At 23.1% G+C, this 27,019-nt stretch overlaps 5 protein-coding genes across 5 annotated transcripts; 2 read left to right on the top strand and 3 right to left on the bottom strand. All coding sequences in view use genetic code 6, as the record gives it.

Annotated features, from left to right (window-relative positions):
• Positions 1 to 744: 744 nt before the first annotated feature.
• TTHERM_00289180 (endo-1,4-beta-xylanase xylA, putative) lies at positions 745 to 5,931 on the bottom strand (the record flags this gene model as incomplete). The annotated part of the gene is made up of 10 exons (XM_001018635.2): positions 5,485 to 5,931; positions 5,332 to 5,437; positions 3,117 to 5,267; positions 2,072 to 2,328; positions 1,868 to 2,014; positions 1,509 to 1,808; positions 1,374 to 1,454; positions 1,173 to 1,316; positions 861 to 1,117; positions 745 to 793 (listed from the first exon to the last, which is right to left on the bottom strand). Exons 1-10 carry the CDS (start codon positions 5,851 to 5,853, stop codon positions 745 to 747), a joined length of 3,861 nt encoding a protein of 1,286 aa, XP_001018635.2. The 5' UTR covers positions 5,854 to 5,931.
• A 598-nt stretch (positions 5,932 to 6,529) lies between these two features.
• TTHERM_00289170 (transmembrane protein, putative) lies at positions 6,530 to 8,511 on the bottom strand (the record flags this gene model as incomplete). Its single annotated transcript, XM_001018634.3, has 4 exons — positions 6,530 to 7,260; positions 7,348 to 7,749; positions 7,824 to 8,126; positions 8,376 to 8,511. The coding sequence occupies 4 exons, from the start codon at positions 8,509 to 8,511 to the stop codon at positions 6,530 to 6,532; spliced, it is 1,572 nt and encodes a 523-aa protein (XP_001018634.1).
• A 1,220-nt stretch (positions 8,512 to 9,731) lies between these two features.
• TTHERM_00289160 (cyclic nucleotide-binding domain protein) lies at positions 9,732 to 15,657 on the bottom strand. Its single transcript, XM_001018633.2, has 11 exons — positions 15,480 to 15,657; positions 15,319 to 15,401; positions 14,693 to 15,196; positions 14,376 to 14,643; positions 13,961 to 14,160; positions 12,896 to 13,905; positions 12,527 to 12,752; positions 12,171 to 12,476; positions 11,965 to 12,118; positions 10,870 to 11,897; positions 9,732 to 10,807 (listed from the first exon to the last, which is right to left on the bottom strand). Exons 1-11 carry the CDS (start codon positions 15,653 to 15,655, stop codon positions 9,888 to 9,890), a joined length of 4,875 nt encoding a protein of 1,624 aa, XP_001018633.2. The 5' UTR covers positions 15,656 to 15,657; the 3' UTR covers positions 9,732 to 9,887.
• A 1,417-nt stretch (positions 15,658 to 17,074) lies between these two features.
• Positions 17,075 to 18,317, top strand: TTHERM_00289150 (dual specificity phosphatase domain protein). The gene has a single exon (XM_001018632.2). It carries the CDS (start codon positions 17,147 to 17,149, stop codon positions 17,744 to 17,746), a length of 600 nt encoding a protein of 199 aa, XP_001018632.2. The 5' UTR covers positions 17,075 to 17,146; the 3' UTR covers positions 17,747 to 18,317.
• Positions 18,318 to 18,404: 87 nt separating this feature from the next.
• On the top strand, positions 18,405 to 24,344 carry TTHERM_00289130 (hypothetical protein; the record flags this gene model as incomplete). The annotated part of the gene is made up of 7 exons (XM_001018630.2): positions 18,405 to 18,971; positions 20,084 to 20,197; positions 20,306 to 20,458; positions 20,663 to 20,749; positions 20,805 to 20,975; positions 21,047 to 21,145; positions 21,396 to 24,344. The coding sequence occupies exons 1-7, from the start codon at positions 18,501 to 18,503 to the stop codon at positions 24,342 to 24,344; spliced, it is 4,044 nt and encodes a 1,347-aa protein (XP_001018630.2). The 5' UTR covers positions 18,405 to 18,500.
• Between the last annotated feature and the right edge of the window lie 2,675 nt (positions 24,345 to 27,019).

Below are 27,019 nucleotides of genomic sequence, written 5' to 3'. Positions count from 1 at the left end.
TATCTCAATTAAATTTAAAATTGAAAATTTGATTTAGATTTGAGTTAAAATAACATCTAATATTGATTTTTATCGCCAGCTAATAAATTTTGGTGTTACAAAAGCTATCTACTATAAAGCAAGTGAATAATTTAGTGAAATTGTGATCAAGTAAATAAAAACCACTAAGATTAATTAAGCGTATTAAGTTTTAATTAGAATTATTCATTCAGAAAAAAAAAATCAAAAATATATAAATTTGCATATAAAGGAATTTTAATGATTTATAGCAGAAAATAATATAAATATAATTAAGTGAGTATTTTGAACAGATAAATTTTAATTAAGTTAAAATATAATAAGATATGAAATTATTTATTATGAATTTTAATTATTTATAGAAAATTTTTAAAAAAATATTAAGAACATTATTTTATATGAACGAAATCACAATTAGAATAATTCAGATAAAATGTAAAGTGATGTGAAAATATGAAAATATGAATGAATGAATTATAATTAAAATAATTCATACGAGATATTAATAGAGATAAGTATATTTACAAAGAAATTATAATAACTCAGATAAAATATAAAAGATATGAACATAAATATATACATAGATTTTGTTTGTTTGTATTTTTGTTAATTATTTTTAATTAAGCATTTAATTTATATTTTTAATTATCATTTTAGTTTTTTTTAATTAAGATTTATTAAATATATCTGTAAATTATTTAATTAGTGCATTTTTTTATTATTTTGTCATTACTTCTTTCTAAAGCAATAGTTTCTCAGCTCGTCTAATACTTATCTATTAATTTAAATTAAATTAATTTAATTGCAGTTTTAAATATTCAAATTTGTAAATTAATTATTACTTATCCTGCTAAACAAAATTATTGGTTTGTAAATAAGAGTTAGATTTCTGCTTTTTAAACTAATCTGAGTATCTGTTTTGAGAATTACTTACCATTTTAGCACTGCTTAAAAAGCAATCTTATATTCTTGTCCCAGATAAATTTTCTCTCTTTGTGCTTATCTTTTAAGACTCTTGATATCTTTGATTTTCATCATTTATTCTTGCACTATTTAGTCCGTATGAGGGCGATTTACTTCTATTTGTATTATTCCTTGACTATTCAAAATTAAACAAAATAAATTTATTTATTAAATTTTAATTTTTGTGATACATCTTGTTGGTTAGGAGAAAGACTTGTCTTCTTTGTAAACTTTTGAACGTTTTCCTTATCTTGTTTTAACTCGTTTTACAAGCTGTTTTAGACTATTTTTTATACAACTTGTATTTACTAAAATTACCTCTATCCAAGCTGATTCTGTATATTTATTTAGTAATTTTTAAATAAAAAGACAAAATTAGATGAATTATTTACTTCACTGAATTCTCTTTTCAGAGTTTTACGATTGTTTTCGTCATAATTTATGATCTTCTTTGGATTTTTTATCATAGGAGGCTATGTATAATGTAAAATTAGTTTTAGATAATAATATGAGTAAAATAAAATAACCTTAAATTAGCTAAATTAAGAATTTTCATAATTTAAATTCTTCCTTGAGGTTTATTTTTCCATTAAAGGTATCATGCAATTATTATCTCTTTGAGAAAGAATATTATTAGGGCTTTCAGTAGATCTGATTATTTTTTCTTGACTGTTTCTATTCTCTTTACTACTAGAACTTCTTAAATCATACTGTCTAATAGTGTGACGATCTATAGAATCTTAAACATTATATTCTTTATTAGGAGAAATTTCTCTTCTATATTTGTTTTTCGATTCTGATCTTTATATTTGTTCAACCAGTGTATTCTAGAAATTTTATAGATTTTATTTATTTATTTCCTTAAATTTGAAAACAATTAATTTACATATTTATCAAATAGCTTGTTGTAATCTTCTTCCTTCTTTTTAAGTAAATCAGTTACACATTAGAGATTTTATTTTAAACTTTATATAACTAATTCAAAATCCTTCTTTGTTTCCTAAATTCCATGTATTTTTCCATTTAATTCTCCCTTTACATACAGTTTAAACACATGTTAATCAGTTAATTAAAATATAAAAAAAAATACTATTTCTAAATTCTGTTTTTAATTTTATTCTTAAAGCCTTTTGATTTCCTCTTCATATCTATCTATCATTTATGCCACATAGTTTTAATAAGAATTATTGCTTTGATTATAATAATGGCCATTTTATGAATTTCCTTATTAAGATTAATCTATAGAAGTGGAATTCTAGTAGTAGCTATGCGATTATCCCTCCTATTTATAATTACTATCTCTTGCATTTCCTATTTCTTAGTTTTGATATACTCCATTTAAATTTACTATTGACATAACAAAAATAAATTACTTTAATTTATCTATTTATTTTTTAAACTATATTAAAAGAAATTATTTTCATGATAATTATTGATAATTTTATAATTATTAGATATATTATTTTCTGATAAAACATTCAGTTGAAGTAATTATATTTAAGCTTAAAAAACAATTATTCTTTTTTATTACTTTGGTCAATAATAGATTGTATAATTATAGTTAGAATAATTTTTATTTAATTAAAATAAATTAATTCAGTAGATTTTTTAAATTAATAAAAATTATTTATATTGTTAATGATTGAAATATTCTAACTTTAAGATAAAAATATTTATTTAAAATAAACAAATTCTATTGTCTCCTCTTATTAAAAAATGGTGAAACATTCAAATATTATCACTTAAAAAATACTCGACTCAAAAATATTAATTTGAAGTGATAATATAAAATATTAAAAATGAATTCTATTTTATCTTTTTTCTTTTATTGTTGATATAATATAATAAATAAAATGAATTCTATTTTATCTTTTTTCTTTTATTGTTGAAATAATATGATAAATCTAAAAAATGGTAATTTTAAGTAAAAAAATATTATTTAAATTAAACTTTTTATTTTCTAAAATTATCCTGTTTGTTTCTTTTTTGATTGATGATATTTTTCTTTTTTGTTATTGGAGAAAATGTCATTTGATGAATTAAAATATTTTTTTATATTAGATTATTTAAATATTTGTTTCTTATTAATATTTATTTTAAAAATAAATTTTATAAATGATTTTATTTAATTTTACGTGAATCAAAATTCTAAGAGGGGTTTTATTGAGAGAAAGTCTGCGAAAACTAATCGTTAAATGATTCTTCTTTTTAAAAGTTAGGTAGACCATATTAATTTGATTTCTCCTATTATGGTTATGGATAAGATATTTCTCCAAAACTTTCTAAGCCAAATTATTGCTAACTATTTTTATGAGATTTAAGGCTTTGTTAAAGACTGTTTTAATTTGTTTGCTAAGCACTATTATTGCAAAAAGTGTTTCTGTTTTGCTGCTAATTATCATTAAATAGTATTTAATTTTACTATTGTTAGATCTATTGATTTTAGTTGAAGTAATTTTATTCACTTTAATATTCTTCTAAATAATTCTCTGCTTGCTGTTATAAAGCGGGTTAATCAGGTTTTTCTTCAGTTTAATAACCAAATATCTAATTGCTATTATTGAAACTTGGGTAGTTAACTTATCCAATCTAGTGTAAGGGGTCTTGATATTGTTTACTCATTTTCATTTCTTTAATTGACATACCATTTTACTACTAAGAAGAATTATTGGAATTTGCTTCTTACATTTTGCTATCTTATTGGCTAAGCTACTTTTGATACTAAGACTATCTGTTTGTAAATATTCTAATTTGAGAATTACCATTTGCAAGCTATCTTAAGCGCTCAAGTTCTGCATAATCATTATCTTCAATCTGTTATTAGTAATCTTGCTCTTCTTCATCTGACCTTTCTTGGGTATACTATGGTTGAATACTACTTGAAAATGAATTCTTATTATTATTTTGAATATATTCGTTAGATAAATAATTCTTCTCTGAAAATCTTCTACTAATTCTGTTTTCAAAAGTTTAGTTTGTAAACGATATTTCTTCTGTTTACATATTTACTTAATTACTCCTTTAGGTATCAATTTTTTGATCTGATTAATTTAAATATTCAGAATTTAAATTATTATTTTATACTTAATTATTTTAATTTCTTTTTTCATTGTCAAATTATATTTTGCAATTATTAAAATCATTTTATTATCTGCCTTAACTTATTTATTTATTTTAATTCTAATTATTTTCAAAATCTTAATTATAATTTTATTGTTCTGATTAAGAAGTAAAGAGGTTGATTTCTGTAGCAATCAATTAATCTTTTTACTTATTATAATTATCTTCTTCCACTTTAAAATTCTTAATGCCATTATTTATGCTGTATACTATAAATCCACCTTTGATAAACTACATTGGGCAGCTGAAATCCTCTGCATCGTTTTCGAGTAATCTCATGTTCGAGGGGATTTCTGGTAGATTTTTGATATCACTGTTTGAAAATCTTACCTCTAAGTGAGAGTCATTTTCTCCACTCTGATCTGAGTAAACAGATTACTTATAATTATATTCTTTTTCTTATTACTATTATAATTATTATTCTGATTAGTTCTCTAATGAAGTTTCATAATACTAATCAGACTTTTAATTATTTTCATTCACCTTTGAACTAAAGCTAGTATTTTTGTTATTGAAACTACTATAGGCATTTGACTACTGCGAATGCTGCTGCTACTTTACTTCATTTTTTAATGAAATCTATTGACTATTATTTTAATTATCTACTTTTTGCATATAGCCTGAATTGATTTAGTTTATTTAATTTTATAATTAGTAGCTATTCTAACGACTACTGATGCTACTAGTGTCTGTATTTTATGAGTTGTTTGCAAATTATTAGCTTTTTTATAATTCCTATTTATAATTTTGCATTTAAAGATCTCTTTAGTTTTGCTAAACGGATTGTTTGATTACATCATTAGCATTCTTGGTTTTAAAAATATAAGGATTATATTACAAAGGCATGTCTTATGATGACTATTTACTATCGTGATAATTACTCTAAATTCCTTCATTAGAATTTACATTTAAATTGACATTATAACTTGGAGCTTGCTCAGAAAATTGCTATTCTTCTTATTCTCCATTTTCATTCAACGATTAGACTTATGAAACTTCGCTTTAAAATCTTAAATTCATTTCATTTTACTAAGGGACAAGCAACTAATTAAAAAGTTAAGAATGGATTTAGCTTTTATTAATTCCTCCTTGCAGAGAATTCTCTTTTGGGGTATGATTCTAATGTATAACCTGTTCTTTGCAAGATTCTTCCATCTATTTAGATTCTTTATTTGAAAAAAAATAGTTGAAGAGTATTTATTTATGGTAAATTAAAAACAACTATAATACCTTTATCTTAAAATCCTTTCATAATCTACATGATATCTTCCATTTTTAATTAGAATTTTTAGCAAATATATTAGAATTATGACATGCTGCTGAATTGCTGCTGATCCTAGAAATGAAAAAAATTAAAACTCTTTTTGAAATTAATTTATTTACAGAAGAAGAATAGTTTTTAGTGGATTTAGGAGACTACTATGTAGTTAAGTAGAGAGTTTCAGACTAATCGTCTTTTATATTTTTAGATTATATGGAATTATCTATGAAATTATTTGCGATTGACTAGTTGCTTATACTTTGCTGAGTCTAAAATTTATTTCCTACACCGCATCCTTACATTAAGTGGTGACTGATAGCAGTGGATTGAGTCACTTAAGTATTTTCTCTCTTATTAGTAGCATTTAAATTGATTGGCTATAAAATATTTTTTTTATTATGCTAAATAACATATTATCCATCATTGTCAAAATAATCATCTGTATCTAGTTCTTACAAACTAGCCCTTTATTAATGCATTTTATTAATCATTGAGCACAGTTATTACCTTTATATAGTAATATTAATTAACAAATTTATTGTTTGTTCTTTTTTTTATTATTTTTTTATAAGACAAGATTGATTTCTATCGTTATCTAAATATGCAAAAATATCTAATTTTTCTTTTTAATTAATTTCCCAAGCTTTTTGTTTGCTATCAAATTAGTAAGAAAAAGATAGTTGAATTTAAACATAATTAACGAGCTCATAACGGATATAAGTAGCTTATAAAAATCATGAATAATCTAAGACACCTAATATGCTAAAAATATGTAAATCATAATATTAGTTAAAAACAAATTCACCTTACATACCAAGATAGATAAAAATAATTGAATGAATCAATGAATTAAATGAATTCTTTAGAATTAAGTTAATTTTTCTAATTCAAATGAAAAAAAAAATAATTCATTGGTTAATTAATTAATTTTATTTTAACACATACCAATTTCCATTTAATTTCAATGAAAAAGTATTCAAGCAAGTTTTGTGTATGATAAAAAATCAAAATAATAATTTTTTACAAAAATGGAAAAAAATAAAAATTTTATTAACAAACGATAGATAATATTTAATTATTAACAAGTTATAACCTAAAATATTTTATTAACTTATTTTATATCAGAAATATTCTTGCTTAAATAATAAATAATTTTATATTAATTTATCATGAAAGCTCTTAGAAATAGTTATTAACTTCATTAAATTTTTAATATTTTTCAACAGCCTATTTTACTTTTTTATTTAATTGTCTGTTCATTTCTCTAATGTGGTTTCTCCTAACTAAATAGAAAATTAAGCCTCCTATCAGCATACCTCCTATCAATGACAAAGTGATTGCAACTCCTTTTGAAAAAGAAGATTTTTTCTTTGGTCTAATAGCTTTTCCTGCATTTCTACTATTGTAATTATCTCCTTAATCATTTTCCTCGAAGTCATCATTTTAAACTCCAATCTAAAGTAGAGAAACACATTGTTTTGATGGGTAGAGCATGCTTTTGCAAAGGACTCTGGCTAATTAATTTTTTACATTTACTATATTGTCTTAAAAAAGCTCTCCATTAACTATTATAGTTGGCCATTAATATATTCTGTTATTATCAATCTTTTCTTTAATTAATCTAAAGCTTGCATTATCCATAGCCTAATAATCTATTTATTATTTATCAGATCCTTAAAGCCATGATTCTCTTATAATTCTCTAGACTTGAGTTAACAATGGCTGATTTTACTTTTTTAGAATATTCTCACCACATTCTGATAAGTCAATATGCAGTTAGAACTTCTCAGCTTATTAAACACAGTTTTAAATAAATTCTCTCATGTAAAGAGTCCATTCAAATGTATTTTAAGTTGATAAAATATACTAAAATAACTCATGTTCAAGAACATCACTTGCTAATTTATAAAATTTATTATCAGAATAAGATATATAAAAATAATATCAAAAATAAAAATTTTTAAGCATATTATTAATATTTTTACGATTAAAGTAATTAACATTGTGGATTGTGCAATATTTTCCATTTGAAAAGCAACCATTGCTAATGATTTCTTTCTAAGTGTGATCCAAACAAGATTCTGTTTAACAAATTTTAGTGGCTTCAGTACTGTTATATATTTGAGGAGTTACAACTATGCTTACTGTTTGATTTGGGTCATATTCTCTGATAAAATTGTAAAGTCCATCAATAAACGCATAGCTATGCTTCTGCACAGAAGAAAAAAAGTATTAAACTTTAGGAAAAGCCTGTTATTAGATTGGAGCAAAATTTAGCTAGCACAAAATTACAGAACCTTCGAAATCATCATTTTTCATCTAGTCATATAACTTTTAGCCTAAATCTTTATCTGATATGACAAGCACAGGAATATCAATATGATCGACTAGATTTTAAAAGTATTTATTATAATAAAAGTATTTTTTTGTAAAGTCTATAATAAATAACTATAAAATTTACCATTTATTTAGGGGTAAGGATTATTTCTTATATCTCCAATTGGATCATAAAGAATAACACCTTTGGCACCCAACAAAACAGCTTCTCTAATCTAAGTTCCGAAAAGACATTAGTTTGTGATTTTAATAAATAGATAAATCTCGATGTTTTAAACGCTTTAAATATAATCTTATTTCCATTTATCTAAATTTTAGTGATCACAAAGATCATAATTAGGTTTATCGGCTATTACTACTCCAATATTTTGTTTTGAATCTTATTTAACCTTCCCCATAAATGTATTCAATAAAACTAGACTAGGACCTAAATTTTACAAAATATTAAAAATATGGCTTAAACAAAATAATTTTATAGACTAAGTTTTGATTTCTTTATAATTAGTTAAACTATTTAATTTTCATTAAAAAAGGTACTCTTTTTTGTAAAATAAAATTAATGGATAAAATATCATCAAAAATTAAATGTTTTATTCTTGCTAAATAAAAATTCTATCTTATTTTATAGATCTTAGCTTTTATCATTGATAAAATTGAGAAAAAGAACTAGATTTACTTGAACCTCCTAAAATTTCTCTGAATCTTTATTGCTTGAAAAAAAGATGGTGAGAAACTCTTGAAAACCCATCTGCTTAAGCATGAGCAAATATAACTGCTAAAACTAAAATATAAATATTCCTGATTATTATCATGCCTAATTTTATGTATGCTTAATTGTCAAAGACCTTTCAATTGCCAATTTCTTTTTACAATCTATTTATCTATATTTTATTTTGTAGCTTATACAAATTTATTTACTAAATATCTATGATTTTTGGTTTCTTTTATCTTAATTAGACTTTGCCTGATTATTGATTAGTTAAAATTTTATAGTTGAGGAAGATTACAATATAGCCAATATTAATATATAATAACAAAATTTTTGATTATTTAAATAAAAGAATTGAAATTAAAAACATTCTCAAAATTTTATCAAAAATAAATTAGAATAATTATTATTTTAATTAAGTTACCAACAAAATTATTTTGATGATTAAATATACCAAATACACATTCAATAAAATATAAATGATAAAATATGTTATTAATATTAGAAATATAAAGTAATATCAATTAAAACTAATAATTATTAAGAAAAAGTTATTTTTTTGTCAAAATTTAATTTGCTAGTATGGTTTATTAATAAAAAATAAATATTAATTAAATTGATGTTTTATTTTTCTAACTAAAAGTATTTACTTATTATATCATAATTATTCTAACTTAAACCCTCTCTTTTTAATGAAAATTTCTTAATTTAAAGGGTTTAAAAGAGGCTTCATTAGAAAAGGGCTTTATTTTTTAGAAAGCTTTTCAAAGAATAATTAAGCTATATTACATTTTATTAATAAAATTTCATTATTTATTTACTTTTATCACTTCAATTGTTGCTAAAAAGTTAAATGTAATTAAAAGAATTATTATTTTGTTTGCCTCTTTTAACAACAAATCAGTTTGGATTACGAAATGTATCAAATATTAATTCAATAAAAATATATATAATAAATTAGTTAAAAATATTAGAAATATATATTTAAAATTAAATTAATAATTTTTAAAGAATGTTGACTTATTTTTAGGTTTTAGTTAGTTGATTGGTTAATAATTTATAAAGTAGTAAAAATTAATTAATTTAATTTATATCTATTTATTTATTATCTTTGTCAATAAAATTTTATGATTTATTTATGTTTATTTTTAAAAGATTTATTTGTAGCTTAAAGAATATTTAATAAGTAAAAATATTTTGATGGTAAAGGAATATTTAATGACAAAATATAAAATATTTAATTGAATAAAAGTATAAATTATAAAATTATTTAGTAATATTGAAAAATAAAATTAACTTAAATTAGTAATAGTTAAGAATGTTTACTTACTTAGCAATGTTTTAGGTTTTAGTTGGCTTGTTAATTGGTTAATAAATTATGAGTAAATAGTAATTTATTTAGTTAGAAGAAATATTTATTTATTTATAATTTTTCTTAAATAAAATTTTAATATTTCTTTTTTTTATTTTTATTTTTAGTCACTTTAATTGCTACTAAAATGTTTATTGAAGGAATGTGGTTGGCTTTCCCATGTGATTTACTATTACAATTTTTTCCATATTGCTCTAAATACTTTTTAATTTGCCAAAACTCTTATTACTCTTAAATGGACTTTCATTTGGTGAAGGTAGTGGATTTGTAAATTCAGATATATTCTTGAAAAAACAAGAGTTTTGTGTTTAAGAAAAACTTTGTCTGTGATTGGTTTTAGATTATTGCTCATTCTTTAAATGATCTTAGTCAATTAAACTGCTTTTATTGCTGCTATTTAAAATGCTATGCTAATTTTGAACTAAAAATTTAGATTATTTTGTAGATTGTAAATTTAAGCTTCCAATTCTATGATGCTTAGGGTTGTAAAAGAAGGAACTTCTTAATTTCCTAGCATTCAAGCCTTTGTTTGCACTCTACTATCCAAAAAAAATAAAATTATCGCAATCATGTTTTTTCATTTAAGATTAAGCTGAGCTCTGAGAATTTATAGAACTTTGCATAACATTTTCTGAATTGTTAAGAGAGTCGCTTTAAATAACAAAATCCTTTTTTTAAAACATTTCTGAATTTAAAAGATAATCAAGACTATTTGTTCTTTTGCAACTAGGGATTTTGTCCTTTATTTGAGGAGATTAAGATTGAATGAAAAACTCTCCAGTCAAAGATTTGGTCAAGTCATTTTAAATTAAAGTTTTTTCTTTAAATTTTTAAAGAAGCTATTCTATCTTCTCTTATCTTGTCATTTTTCCTTGTTTAATAAATTATTTCTCATTTAAGCTGTATCGCTTGCTTCCATCTGCAGATTCTAAATGTTTTCTAAAATCCCTCATCTTATGCTGCTTATGAGTTGCATCGTTGAATATGTCTGAAGTCTCTTTGAATATATGCATTACAGATAACTATTCTGAAAAAAATAAAATTTTTTATAAAAATCCTAAAGTTAATTTCAATGAAATAATGATTTACATTAGCCTAATGAATTATTTTAAAGAATTTGCTTTTTGTATTATATTTTGCACAGTAATTCTTTAATCTATCCTTCTTTGTTTAGGTCAGGATTTTATTAAATTATTTCCTTTAATCTTGGACTAATGTTTCTATAGTTTCCTTTGAAATAACATTTCTATGAATTGATTCCACTTCCAATAAAATTATCTTTGGTTATTGTAGAAGTGGCTGGCTCAACTTAACTTTGAATTTCTTTAGTTTCTTATTATACATAATCTTAAAAGCAGCTGCTAAAATTTTGTATGCTATCCCTATTTTATGGAGATTATAATTAACTATTTCTGTTATTTGGGGATTATTTTAGAGATTGATTAGGTTTATTTTTTGGAATTTAAATTGGATGAATTCTTGGTGAATAAAATTGTGGTTTTTAAGGAGATAAGATTGGGGATTTGCGAGGAGATTATCTTGGAGATGATTATGGAGATTTCTAGTTTGTTACCTAGCTTTTAGGAGAATTCATCTGATAAGATTCATTATTTAATTATAATATTTAAGATTTTTCTATAAAAACACTCTGTTGCTATGGATTTGGCTTTATTGAGCTTCTATTCAACGAGAGAGAGTTTTCTCTGTTTCTTGAAACAGCCAAATTTAATATTTTGCTGTCTTTTTCAAGTTTAAGCAACTGCCTTCTTACAATTTCTTCACTTTACTAATTTTCATATTAATCATCTTCTTAAGTGTATTAAGTTTTATGAGTCTACTAAGAGACTAAAGTAGAAAGTGCATCATTAATTTGTTATTAAAGACGATTTTCATTTTCAGAAAGTTGCTAAGAAATTGAATTGCTAGCATTCCTTGCTTTATATAAAGTTTCTATTTTTTTGATTGAATTTCTAGTTTTTTAGATATCTGAATATTTTTAATCTCTCCAAAATTCCTTTTATATGGCCATTTCCTTGAGTGCAATATTCATCTCAGATATTTCATTCATTAACTTTTAAAAATCTTTTTTCTTGCACATAAGGAGCTTAGTGTCTATCCTTTTTTTAAAAATAATAAATAAATACAATAAAATATAAAAAAGAAAATTATCAAATTATAATTTACTTAGCAACTGCAGTGTATTTTCTTTTTCTATTAAATATGGTGTCGTCCTCTCCAAAATAAGATTTTATACCAATAATTCCAATGCTGACAGTAATAGTTTGATTCTAATTTATACCATAAGAAGTTTGTAGTTTTCTAAATAGTTCTACCTCACCTAAATCATTCATATTATGAATTTAAATGAATTAACTTAATTAAAAAATTACCTCTTTTTATAATATAAATGTGTTAAACTTAGTCTCCTTCTTCGTATATTCTTTCTCCAGAAGCAAACTATCTTTTCTCAAAAAACTATGAAATTTTTGCCATTTTTTCTATTGAAAGACTAATATTTATGGTTGATGCAAGGAATTTTATCCCTTTTTGCATCTTTTTTTTCTTTTGTTCCATTAAAATTTTTGAGTAGTCCTCAACATTTAATACTCCAAAATAGCAGTCTTCATTGCAAACAATAGTTGCAGCTCTTGGCTTTTTAGTTAAGATACCGAGATCACCAAAAACTCTGCCTTCACCTATTTAAATTCATAAATAAATAATACAATTCAGAAAATCTCAATTTTACCTAAATTAGAAGCATGAAAATACTTAAAGATATTTTCATCAAAAAAGTGTGCTGAGTTTTCTAAACTCATTAAATCTAGTTTAGGCAGCATTTTTTTTAAGTTTTCATTTTGCATCTAAAAGCATTGCAATATTTTTACTCCACCAATATTCAACTAAGATTACTAACTAGAAGGTTCAAATATCTTAGCTAGTCTAACTCCAAGCCTAACTTTTTGAAAATCAACCTAATAAAGTTAAAGTAAATTGATAAATGTTGCTATATTAATTATTAAATATTTTTTAAGCATTGTTGAACAAACAAAACTTATTGCTCTAAATAAAAAGGTACTATATAATATGACTCTATTAAATGTAATAATTAATTTACTAATATCTTTTTCTTCAAATATGATTTTCTCACACTTCTAATTTCTTATTTTCCACCTTCAGGAGTTTATATCTATTTTGATTAATTATTTGTATTTATTTATTATTCTTTTTCTTCTGCACTGTTCAGCTCAGTTGAGTTATTTTGATTTTTTTACTACGATTGAGTCATGCTTTAAGATTAATTCAGAGTACTCTATTATTACAGCTGCTATGTGTTATCTTTCTTTTTGGGTTAGCTTGTTTATAATATACTCATTTTGGGCATTTTGAAAAGGCCTGTAATATTTTTTGAGGAAGTCATAATATCCTATTTCAGCTGATCTTACAATTTACTTTCATAAATAGCCAACTAAGATGGAAGTAAATTTTTTTTTTTATCATCAATAGGCTTAGTTGGTTATTATTTGATTGTAAATTACAAATCTTTCTTTTTTTTCTTCTTTTTTTTGTTTTACTTTTCAATTGATATGTTAGGGCTAAGACAAGATTAACCTGAAGTATCCATAATTATACTCTATAGTTTAGTATTATTTTCAGGGCTAAATAAGCTTGCTCTATTATTGATAGGCTGAAGAAAAATAGATTATTTTTTTTTAAGCTCAGAAAAATTATTAAAAGCTGGTGGGTTGCTACTATTTGTAATCTTGCTAGACTAAGTTTCGATTTCATTTGCAAATAAAGCAATTTTATTTTAGCTAGTAATAACTTTATTTTAATTTAACTCATCTTTATTTTATAAAACTGCTTAAGTTTCATTAAAATTAAATATATTTTGGCTATAATAATCTTCTTCTGTTTCCTCTGTTCCATTTTTAAGAGCTTTTAATCTGTTAATAAACAAAATAACAATCTTCAGATTATTGACTACTTTTTAGAATTTTTTAAAGAGCAAATATTTTCTTAAAGTAAATTTGCTCTTCTTTTTTTCATCAGTTGGATCTAAATTTTATCCCTTTTTTAGCTTATCTATTTCTTCTTGTTATTTTTTCAGCAAAACAGCAACCTCTCCTATATTTTAAACAAATAAATGATTGTACCATTATTTAGATATTATCAGTTATACCTTTTAAAAGAATATAAAATCTATCTGGGATATCACCTGCGTAAAAAACAACACTCCCTTGCTTTCTGTACTCATATTACATTGCTTTGCATAAATTTTAATGAATATTATTTTAAATATTAGACTTTTTTGATAATAGTTCTTTAAAAAAGTTCATGTCTATTGTAGCCTTTTACAAGGTAGCCAAGTCTTCATTATTTCTATATTATTGATAGAGTTAGTTAGGTATGTTTTTTTGTAAAGGATATGAATTATGCTTGAAAAAATGTGAATTAAAATTATGATATATTATAAATCAAATAATGAATTATATCAATAGAAACACACATTTAAAAATAATAAATATATAAATTTATTTATTATATTTTTCTCAATTAAATAAGAAGAAATATCAAATTGAAAATAAAATTTTTACCTCTATTCTCTCTTTTTATAAATTAGTATTCTCAATGCTTTTTCAATAGTATTATTTGCTTTAAATTTCGATTTTTAATTTATTTTATTCACCTTATCAAACTTATGTTATCTCCTGTTTTGATTTGGTGATATTTAATCTCCTAATGCTTGAAGATCATCATTATTTATTCTTTTTTAAAACTTATCAGGTGATGGAATCTAAGTCTAATTCCTTTCTCTAATTTGCTAATCTTCAAATTTAGAAATATCCTCATTTCCTGGTATTGCTATTTTAAATAATTACAATTTTATTATAAACCAATACAAGCTTTTTACTTTGTTTTTCAGAATTATTAAGCTTTATTGTTAAATTTTCATTTTGCTTTATCTTTTGATTCACATTTCTATTTACAATATCAAGAACCACATTTTTCTTTCTTTTTTCTAAATTGTCTTCATTCTCATTGAGCTCATTTTTATAAAAAGTATCATGATTGATGTCATCTTATTGTTAGTTTGTGTTTTCTTTTATATAATTTTAGGAAATTATATTTTCTTATAGTAAAGATTGATTATTTATTTAGCTTTTCTATGAAATTGTTTCAGAGAGCTTATCACTTCCCTTACTTTTTATCTAGCCTGATTATATATTATGAAGATTTTCAATATTGGTGTCATCTTTTTGGATTATATTTTGAGAAGAAGATAAAACTTCATATTATGACTTGAAGGTTAATGAGGAGAAATTGCTTGCGAAATTTAAAGATTATTGAGATTTCTAAAATAAATCCTTTCCTTCTTTAAATATTAGGTCTGTATCATCTATGCCCTGGTCAAATCCTAAAGAAAAAATGAAGAAATATCTCATCAGTGAATTAAAAAATAGAAAAAATCTGATAGTTAAAGGTATTTATGTATTTTTATATTATTAATTCTACTTTCATTTTAACTTCGATAAGTACCTGAAAAACGCTTTTGCTAATTAGGTTCTTCATTATTTATATCTCTAAAAGTTTTCTCACTGATATCATATTGGATAGGTTGGCTTTTAAATTATTTTAAGCAAAATTACTTAATAAATGTTAATTATGCTCTAAATAGTATTTTAATTAAGTAGAATTACTTATTGAGCTTTATCAAAGGATTCAAAATGAGGGGGTTTTGAATAGTTTTTTCTGCTAAAGGGTATTACTATTATAAATCTTTTTATGTGTTGCTAGAACTTAGTGAAGCGATTTGATAATTACTTCTAGAATTACCAGATTTTACATTTAATTGCTAATCATTCATTGTGCTCATAACACTATCAGCTAATTAATTAATATAAATAATTTATTCTTTCTTTATCCTAAATTGGAAAAATAAAATTCTAATTTGCATTCATTCCAAATAGAATTGAGTGTTTGTTTGTATGCTTTCTAATAAAGTGCAATTAAAAAACTAATTTTTATTTTTTTTGAGAGTTTTTTTGATCATAATTTAGTATTGTTAACAAGTAGTCTTAAAATTAACACATACTATTAACCGATAAACTAAATACTAAATTAAAATGGAGATAATTTATGAATACAAAAGCGTTTTTCTAGCTTCTAAGTTCTTTTTAATGATTTAAAATAATTTAAAACTTTTTAAATTTAATTTGTAAATTTCAAAAATTTTTTTGAATAAAATAATTTTATTAAAAATATAAATTTATTTTTTTTTGCTATTCTTACAAGCAATTTAAATTATAAATGAGTTAAATGCACTGAATTAATTAGCACTAATTCATATTAATTTTCCATTGAATAGATTACAATATTAAGCCAGCTAGAAAAATTTTTATACTTATTTGCAATAGTTTTTTTAAGTGATTAAAAATTTTAAAAAAGACAAATAATGCTCAATATGGAAAAAATTAAAATAATTTAATTTTAAGTTTTTTGTAACAAGCATTTAGTCAATCAGCACATTTTTTAATTTGTTATTTTTAATTAATTACTCTTTTTTTTATTTAAGATAATAATTTTAATCTAAGATATTTTCTGTTATGCTCTAATTGAATCTAGTCTTAATATTTTTTCTAGAAACATCTATTTTACAAATTACAAATTTTCAATCAGAATATATTATAACCATTATAAACACATTGGTTTGTTAAAAAAAATCTTGTAACAAATTCAGATTTTTCTTATGATTATTCTATTATTTGTAGATGAATACCTCCACTTTTAAATGTTAAGATAACAAATTAAAAGAACAATAAATTATTTATTTATTTATCTATCTATCTAACTATCCATCCCCACTTAATTAAAAGGTAAATTGATTAAATATATCAAGTAATCCAGAATTAATAATTAATGAAGAGATTTTTATAATAAGCTCATAAATTATGTATTTTTTTTTTATTTGAAAAATATTTTACCATGGTTACATATACTTGTTAAGGCGTAAACTTATTTGTCTACTTTAATCCAAAAATCAAAAATCTTTAAAAATTATTCATATAAGTAGGTAGATGTTTATGATTGTTTTACATCCATAAACAGTCTATTCAATTCCATTAATTTATATAAAAAGTAAGTAACTGGCCCTCATAGTTTTAGATAGACTCTAAAACATTTTCAGAGGAGGAAATGAAAAAAATAAAAAAGAGGGAACATATTTTATCTAATTTACAATTAATTAACTACTATTTATTATTTTGATAAAACAAATCACATATTCGATTTGCATGTAAAACTCTTACCTTACTAGAGTATTCATCGACTCTATATTCATTATTATATTTCATAATTTATTTAATTTATGATGATAAGAATAATTTGCTGCCAAAAGCTGATATCATTAAAATTTAGGAGTTCTAATCTATTTGAAAGCAGATTACTTGATTAAATTTCTAAGTTTTTTATTTCAACTATGGAAGAGTGTTTATTCAATCCTCCTCTTCCCTATAGTGAAATTATAAAACCTTCCTTGTAGGGGAAAGGAGGCTTGTACTTAGGGCAGATAGAAGTTGCTGAAAATTATGAAAAACTTAAAAAGCTAAGGATAGGAGCGATCGTTTCAATTATTGGATATCCACTTAGGCTAAATTATGATAATAAAATCAAGCATTTGTATCTTGAAGCGTACGACAGAGAAGATTAAAATATAGAGTAATATTTTGATGCTTCTTACACATTCATAAATGAAAACATTAAAAAGACAAATGTATTTGTGCATTGCTAATTGGGAATATCTCGAAGCTCATCAATAGTAATTGCTTACTTGATGATGAAGAATAAATAAACAACTTTTTTGAAGGAATTGCAATTTGTGAAATCCAAAAGAGATTGTGCTCATCCTAACGATGGCTTCCAGAAGCAGCTAATGAACTTGGAAAAGAAATTATCTAAAAACTCATGACTTTAGCATTGAAAATAAGCGAATTACTAAATAAAAATGACATTCTTGAAAAAAATCCTAACAAAAATTCAAATAATATAAAAAGAATAGATATTAATTTATTATAAATTAAACATGCTAGATGAATTTGATAAATTGTGTTATGAGAGCAGTTTTCAGTCTTTTTTAAAGATGAATGAAGACAGTCTCATGCATAATTACTTTCAAGTGAAGTATATGTTACTTCTACATGTCAACATGCTTATTTTTAGAATTAATTATTAACAATTACTATTGTAAGTATTAATCTCCTCATTTTTACATGACTTGAGTATTCTATCAAAGGATATTTGATTGCCAAAATTATATTACAAATCGTACCTCATTTAAATAAATTACTTTTTTGTATCCTATATTATTTTTATTGTACGATTTTGAAGCTACACTGAAGAGTAACACATACTTTAATATTTTGTTTTTTAGTTGCAAAAAGTCAAAATATAAGTGTAACTTTGTTTCCATATTGCATTTTGTATGATAGAGAGACTAATTATATTATAGAGTATTTTTTTAAATTAAAAAAGTATTGTTATTCTTCAATTATAATTACTAACTTATAGTTAATTAATTAGATAAAGCTAAAATATTCAATGTTTTTTGTATATTTATATATAATTTAATTAAAAAAAAATAATCATCAAGTGCAAATAATTTATAAGTAATTCTTAATAGTACACAATTTATAACACTGAAAATACTCTTCCTCTATCTAAAGATGGAAGGAAATATATTACAAATACTTAATTCACTTCAACGCGAAATACTCGCTAACTCTAAATCACCAGAGTTTTGTTGGATTAAAAAATAGAGTCCCTCTCATCAAGCGAACGGATCATTCAACTATGGCAAGGCTTCAATTTCTTTCAAAGAAGAGAACCGCTTTTTGCAGCCTAAATAATTCACCTGGCTATGGTACAAAAATCTGAATATCCCTACTTTTTCTTATTGCATCAACTTTCCATAAATGCAAGATCTTCAGTAATAAGATCTTTAAAATGAGATAGAAGGATTGAAATTATATATGGAACTCAGGGCGTTCAAGGAGCCTGATTTAAGTGAGAATTTTTCTTCTGAGCCTCCTTCTTTCTCTTTGATTCGACTCCTAGGAAATACAGTTGTGAAAGTTGAAAACTCAACTACCTCTATAGCAGGCGTTAAGTTTGTTGATACTTCGTTTAACACTAAAGTAAAATGGAATTTATTTATAATAAAATTGTTATTACACAGGTAAAAATGGAAAAACTTTCTGATTAAATGATTAAAAAACGGGGAATAGTTAGTGTTTAGACTGCCTGCAATCTCCATAGTGCTGATAAGCAGCTCCGATTTTAGTGGATATATTAGTTTTATGGTATATTAAATAGGAAGTAGTAATAAATCCTTTTTTCTTAAATTTAATTGGAACTATTAAATGAGATGTATGCAAAACTTGTTTTGCCTTGCTAAAATGAAAAATCTTTTGTATTTATCAATTTAATCAATTAAGCAATTAAGATTCACTGCATATATTAATAATCGAAATAATGAACTTCTTCTCTTTGTTTTTTGGGGTTTATCGAAAAACTCTTTTTCTTCCTTTGAGCCTTCATTTAAATTATCCGACCTTTGACCTTTTAGATTAATTATATTGGGCAGCAATTCTGATTTTTATTAAGACTTTTCTTGATTTTCTTGCCCTCATATTTGCAATTATAATAATACGAACACATACATACATACAAGCATACATCCCCCACATCCCAACCTCACTTACTTACTTACTAACTTAATTTTTAGAAAATAAAAAATATTGCCTTCTAATTGCCTTTACACATATATTTCCGCAGCGGATTAATCTATTCTTTAGTCATTATAATTGTTATTGTTAGATAATATAAGTTGACTATTTTTGAGTGATTCTTTACATTTTTTTAAGAGGCATCTTGTTGGCTAAATTAAAAAATTAGTTATATTAATTCATTTTGAGATCGATCTTCTAGCTTACTTGATTAAAAGTTAAAGAATAAAGGGGGAAAAAGTATTTAGTATAGTTAAAATTTTCTAATCTAAAGTATTCATTAAATCGGCATCTGCTACTTATTGGAATTAATTCCATTTGTCTTTCTTCAAACTTCAACTTAAATTCCTATTCATTAATTGTTACTATGGAGATCATGGCATATGAACATTTACTATTTTGTTCGTTAGTGAAATAATTTAATCAAAAAGAACTTTTTTTTATCTGAATATAATCTTTTAGCATAATAATATCAAGTGAGGCAAATCATAAATATTAATTATTTTTATTTTTTTAAAAAGGGATTAAAGTTTGGATTAGTTTTCATACTAAGGGACGAGAAAAATGAAATTGTAGATTACAGAATTTCTCCTCTCATATACGTAGAATCGAGGAAAAAAAGCCATCAAGAAAGAGTAAGTTGTTTCACAAATTTAAATTAGCAACCTTCATTCTATAAAAAAATATATAATGATTGCAATTAATACACTTTAATAAATGACAATTTAACTTAATTATAAAAGTAAACAGAGTTTAGTGTTTTTGATCCATTCCTTCCCGAGCACCTAGACAAAAACCAAGTGAAGGTAAATCCAAAGAACCCTGAAGTTATGACGATAAAAGAAGATTTTGAGGGGATCTTGAACTATTTTACGGCATATTCGATAAGACATAAAGTAATTATAAATATCAATAATTTTACATGAAAAACTTCCACACCCAATAATATATTCAAAAATAAAAGGAAGTCTTGTTTTCCTCAATTTTTAATTTTAATATTGTAACAAAGAAAGTTTTTTAAGAAATTATTAAATTCATATAGAATAAAATTAAAAGTTTTTCTTTGATATGAAATCTTACCCTTATCTTTATTAAAATAGATTCTTCATCCATTTTTCCTCTTATTGAAATTTCCCAAGGCTATTCGCTTGTTTTATAACACTAACCTCATCCCACAAAAAACAAAAGTAATTTTCCTCCCACTCTAAATATTATATTCACGCTTTAATCAATATTATAAAGAATTCACTTTTCACCAGCATACAAAAATCCATCTACCAAGCTCTGATGTAAACAGCCAATACATAGAATAAAAAGCTTGACCATGAGTCATATGCAAATAAAGTTATTATCCTTTGCTTAAATATACAATCAGATTCTCCTTTTTCTTAAGCAAATCAAACAGTCAAAAAAGTAATTGCATCATCATAATTATTTTTCTTTCACTCATTCAAATAAATATTAATATTAATTTATTAAAAAAGGTTATTAAATATATTAAGCCTCTCCATGGCCCAATAATTTCTTTTTCTCCAACTCTCTTAGCAGACATACCATCCAACTTTGTGGAACTCAAATATTAAGTAAACACATTTTTTATATTAACTTTTTATTAGATCAACACGCTTTACAATTTAATAAATTAATTCGCATGTCTAATTGCAAATATCTTACAAGCAGACCATTGATTTAGCCACATTAGATTATTTAAAATTAATTAATTGAATTTTTAGATTTCCTTTCATTTTCCAAGCAATTTAAAATTTAGAAATTTCATCTGTTATTTCATTCAAAAATCAATAAAAAATGTCTATTTTTATGGAAATATGATAGGATGAACTAAAAGAAATTTATAAAAAATCTTATACACATTTGGCAAGCTAGAAAATCTACATGAATTTTTCTAATGAAGAAGATAAAATTTAGATTGGATAAAATCTACTTGGAAATGAAGCCATAGAACAAGAACAAGAATTAATTGAAGAAAGCGAGCAGGATGTTGAGCACATCAATTTAAATAATGATGAATACTAAACAAGCAGCGGTATCAATTAATTAGGAAGTGAGGTAAATAGGACATTTGAAAGATCTGTATTCTCTCAAAAGGAAAGCAAATAGAGTGAAGACTTAATGATTATATAAAAACCGATTTAAAAACAATTGCAGAAAAATGATTAATTTGAAAGACAATTTAGATTCGATAGGGACAGTGCAAAAAAAGGATATAATTCAAGTAATGAAAAGGATATAGATTTCTTCAAAATTAACTAAGAAACATCTATCAATAGCATAAGAAGCATATTTGAACTGAATGTCTTTAACTAAGACAAAAGAAAAAAGCTTCACAAATGTCCTGTATATCACGCTAGAAGAAACTCTAATTAAAGCAAAGAAAAATAGTAAAGGAGCTAAAATCAAAGCAATGATAGAGATTATAATAGCCAAAATGGAGAAAAAATGATAAATTCAATGAACAATTAGCAGGAAAAATCTAAATAAGATGATGGAGAATCACCAAGGCTTTCAAAGAAGCAAAAACAGGATAGTAAAGAAAAATCTAATGCAGTTTAAAATCAAGCATTATTATAAGTAGTAGATAAATAAAATTTAAAATTTAATACAAACTAGACAATCAATTAATCATTTTATCTTCAATAATAAATACCTTAATTGCAACAAACCTAAATAAGCTCAACAATCTCATAAATTCCAGCAATCAATTTATAAGATTCTTTATATCAACATAATTAGCCTTAGATTGTTGCCCAAATATAAAGTCAAGCTCAAGTAATTAAAAAATCGAGATTATAAAATTCTGTTCTTGATGAAAGCATGGGTTCTCCAGACAACTTTAATGCTGCTCATGCAGATGATGTCTAATAATTTTCATTTAACTAAAAATCTTCAAAAATGAGTGACCACTCATCCCTCGGAAACAGTGCTAATCACTCTATATAAAATTTATCCTAATAACACTCTAGTTAATAATAATCAAATAACAAAAATACCAATTAATAATTTGAGAGGACAAATAGATATTAAAGCAATCTTAATCAATCTAATTAACCTTCTAGTCTAAGCGAGTTAGGAGGAGTTTATAGTCCATAAGCATAATCTTTTCCAACATTCCAAAGCTTGAAATCTTCAACTAATTATTAAAAACAATCAAATCAATAACAAAAATTATCTCAACAAGGTTCACCAAATTTTTAGTCCTCTATTTAAAATAGTGTGATCGATGATCAATAAAGTATTTATCAACATTAATAGAAACAACAATAATAGTAATAATAATAACAATAGCAACAACAACAACAACAATAATAGTAATAATAATAGTAATAGTAATAGTAATAGTAATAGCAATAACAGTAACAGTAACAGTAACAATAACAATAACAATAATAGTAACAATAAACTTAGTTTTAAACAAATTATAATAACGGTAGCGATGAATTGATGATAAAAAATTAAAATATGAATTAATACATGATGGAAATGTTCAGCTATAACAGCAATTAAAATAATAATAATATGAACTAGGTTGATTAAAATCAAAGAAGTGATTAACCTTACTTTAACCCATTCTATTGTTTTATGTTATAGTAATAGTAGATCCTTTAACTATAACAATCATATATCTAAGAGTTAAAGAAGAATGCTGAATTACTAAAATAATAAAATTAGCAAACTCCTTCTTCATCTTCAAATAGCTACCATCACTAAAAGGGTAAATAAAACAGTGCTAATAGCTCAAGCAATAATGAATTCGATTAGTAGAATAGTTCATCATCATCAGATTCACAACAAATACAATCTCCTTATAACATCTTAAACCACTCTAGCTCTTCACAAGAGAAAGAAATTGTAAATAATATATAAAAATTATAGACAACTCCTTCTTCATAAAGTGTATATAATGTTCAAAATAAGGAAACTAAGAAAGTTTTCAAACAATCGAAGACTTAGCATTATATCCCAAATAAAAACTAATTAGAAGAGCTATTTAACCTCTATATGAAAATGGCAAACATTTAATAAAGCAATTCAAGTAGTCCTGATAATAGCTCGATTAATAACACTACTAATGCTAGTTCTGTTAATGATAGTTCCATGAAATAGAATAGCAGTTCTAATGATGTAATGTCTGAAAGAGAGACTAAAAGTAGTGAAGGAGGCGACAGCACAAACGGATCTAAAAGCGTTAGTCATAATACTGGTTCTAAACATAGCTAAGTTAACAAAAAATAATCACATTAATAGCCTTTTTGCTAAAAACAATGCAAATTATACTTCAACTAAATTCTTCTTCCTTTATTTTACAATATCAACTCGTTTATATAAAGAGAATAATACTAAATTCCAACCTAATAAGGTCATGAAGAGTTTAAAATCAACACTACTAAATATCACAAAGAAGAAAAAAGTAGCAGTAGCGCTCAAAGGGAAAAAAAGAAAACAAACTAAGAGAGATCACGAGGAAACAGTAATATAATGAAAGATCAAACAGTTAATCTAGGAAACGAAGAAGTTAACTTAGGCGGAATATTTTAAGGCTAAATAGCTAACCAAAAAGTGAGCGATACAATAGATTGCTTCAAAAATGAAGCTCAGTTCAAATCTTAGTCTGACATCGCAGAATAGAAAAACGTATCTGAAGAAACTTCAAATGCAAATTTTAATTTAGATAATAATAACATTGAATAAAGCGAAGATAATGAAAATGTGCAAAACGAAGAATATTATAAATCTGATAGTCTCATAGCACAAGAAGACATGTGATATGACATGACTATATATATATCAATCGATTCAGTATAAATAAAAAATAGAATGAATATTAATAATAATAAAAATCTACAATAAATTGAGATAAATAATTAAATTTCTTTTCAAATTTTAATTTATATTTATTAATAAATAAATAATTATATAAACAACCAAAATTAACTATGAATTATAGAAGTGCCTATCTTAATAATAATATTTTATAATTTTTAAATATTTAACTTATTTATTTTTTGTCTAATTAATTTATTAACTGCATACTGCATATCTATCCCCATTTAATCTATCTTTCTATATACCTCACATAACAATTATAAAAATTATTCATTCAATTATTGTTTTTATAATTTTTTATTACTTATTTCATTAAATAATAGAAATACAGTTTGTCCTAAATTGCCCTTTAAAATGTATTAAAAAAGTATCAAAAGTTATATTCATTATAAAGACTTTATTTTGGGAGATTTAATTTAACTATTGATGGTTAAACAGTTATACTTCTTGGCCTTTTAAAATTTACTTTATTTATTTAATTTTCTTTAGTTTTAATTAATTAAGTAAATAAATAAATTACACAAGCTCTTTCAAACTAACAATTAATATAAATTATAAATTTAATTATTTAATATAGCTAAATCAAAGGCCTTTTTCATCACCAATTTATCTATTCATATCATATACCAAAATAATTAATAACATTATCTATCTTCATCTTATTAACAATATTTTCTGTCTGATTTTTAATTTTAATAATAATAAACTTACCTTTATTTTATTCTATTTGAGAAAGCAAATATTTTAGTTTTAAGAATATTTTTAATAATAAAATTAAAATTTTTTCAATAAAAATTATTATTTAATAAATTAATTAAAATTATTTTTAACCTATTTATAAAGAGTTTAGTGAATTATTTTTAAGTTATTTTGTAAAAAATATCTTAATAAAGTTATCAATTTATTAAATTAATCTATTTTTAAATAAATGTATCAAAAAAAGCGTTTAAGTTATTAACAATTTACCTATTCTCTTTAATAGCCTATTATGAAATCATAAAAAAATTAGTTTAATTTAAAATATTTTAAGGCTAAAAATATTTTGTATTTTACATTTTTTGTGATATAAGGTGTAAATACATATGTAAATAAATACAATATATTTCATTATCATATAGAGATATAGGATTACTGAATATGTGCTATAAGATTAATTAAAAACAGATTATTTTAATTGTTTTAATAATAATTTGTATAAATAGTTGCTACTCATTCTTCCATTTCTTTCTCAAATATTTAAGTTATTTATAGTTTCATATTTTTTAATTATATTTTAATTTTCATCCTGTCTTTTATCTTTGACTTAGGCATTTTAAATATATTAGGATATTTTAAAAATTCTAATAACTTTTTATTTTATCAAATTTTTAAAAACAGATTACTGAATAAAACCATTTAAATTTTACTTAAATATAAGTCTAAGTCTTTCTTGATAAAATTGAAATGATAAAAATTTTGGATATTTAATTGATTTTTGTAAAAAATAGTTCTTATTTTTAGACATATATGTTTGAAAAAGTAAAACACCTATTAATAGATAACACACAAAATCAGCTATTAGACAATGAAAAATAAAAAGAGTAAACAATACACATCAATTATTATAATGATCTTTTGAACACAATTTTAACATATCTATTTTGCCTAATTTTGAATATTTTGTCCATTTTTTTCTTATTATTTTCAGTCCTTTTTATTATCTAATCACTCATATATTTTATCAATTTTATCATTTTTTTCCACTATTTATTTATTTTTCTTATTGAAATTGTTTTTCTACTATGTTTTCAAATACCTCTTTGGAATCAAAAACAATTTTATTATAAACCAAAATTAATCATTTTCTCAGTTTCCTTTATATGTTTAGCTTAAGATCTGATTGCTACAAATATGGGTAAATTTATTTTGTTTTTATGTATATTTTTTGACTTTATTCATCTCTTTTATTCAATTTTCTTTTCATTTTTTAATCTTTCTTTTCCTTTTAATTTACTTTATTGTCATCGTTTTTTTAATTTATTAAAAATTTTTAGTGAAAAGATGATATGGTTTTTATAAGATATTTTAATTTAATTTTAAAAATTAAATGCTTAAATTTGATTTTATAGTTGTATATTAAATTTTATTTTACAATCTATTAAAAACATAATGATATAATTTTATTTAAAACTAACAAGATAAATATTTTAATGATTTTTTTAATTCTATGATTAATACAAAAAATACAAATTATTTATTGGAATTCTCATAATTAAATTGATAAATTCCATTAAAAAAAAGAAAAATTAGTAGAATTTTTAATATTTTTAAATGTACTCACACATTATTTAAAGGATTTTTATCAAAAAAATTTATTAAATATCGAAAATTACAAATAAAAATAAAATATTAGATTAATACTCTTATTTAAAATATACAATTAGTAACAAATAAGTGTATTTTTGTGCAAAATATAAAATTTCTAATATAAAAAATTAAAATTTTTTTATGTTTTATAATTTAATTTGCTTAAGTTAATAACTAAAGATTTAGTAGTGTCTTTTAGTAGATAAATTTAATTAATTTTAATTTAAAGTGTTTAAGTATACTAATTATTGATATTAGTTCGGTAAGTG

Source organism: Tetrahymena thermophila (assembly GCF_000189635.1).
Source record: "Tetrahymena thermophila SB210 genomic scaffold scf_8254594, whole genome shotgun sequence".
Classification (NCBI taxonomy): Eukaryota; Ciliophora; class Oligohymenophorea; order Hymenostomatida; family Tetrahymenidae; genus Tetrahymena; species Tetrahymena thermophila.
Note: the sequence above shows the minus strand (reverse complement) of the source record. Positions and strands in the feature narration are given on the sequence as shown.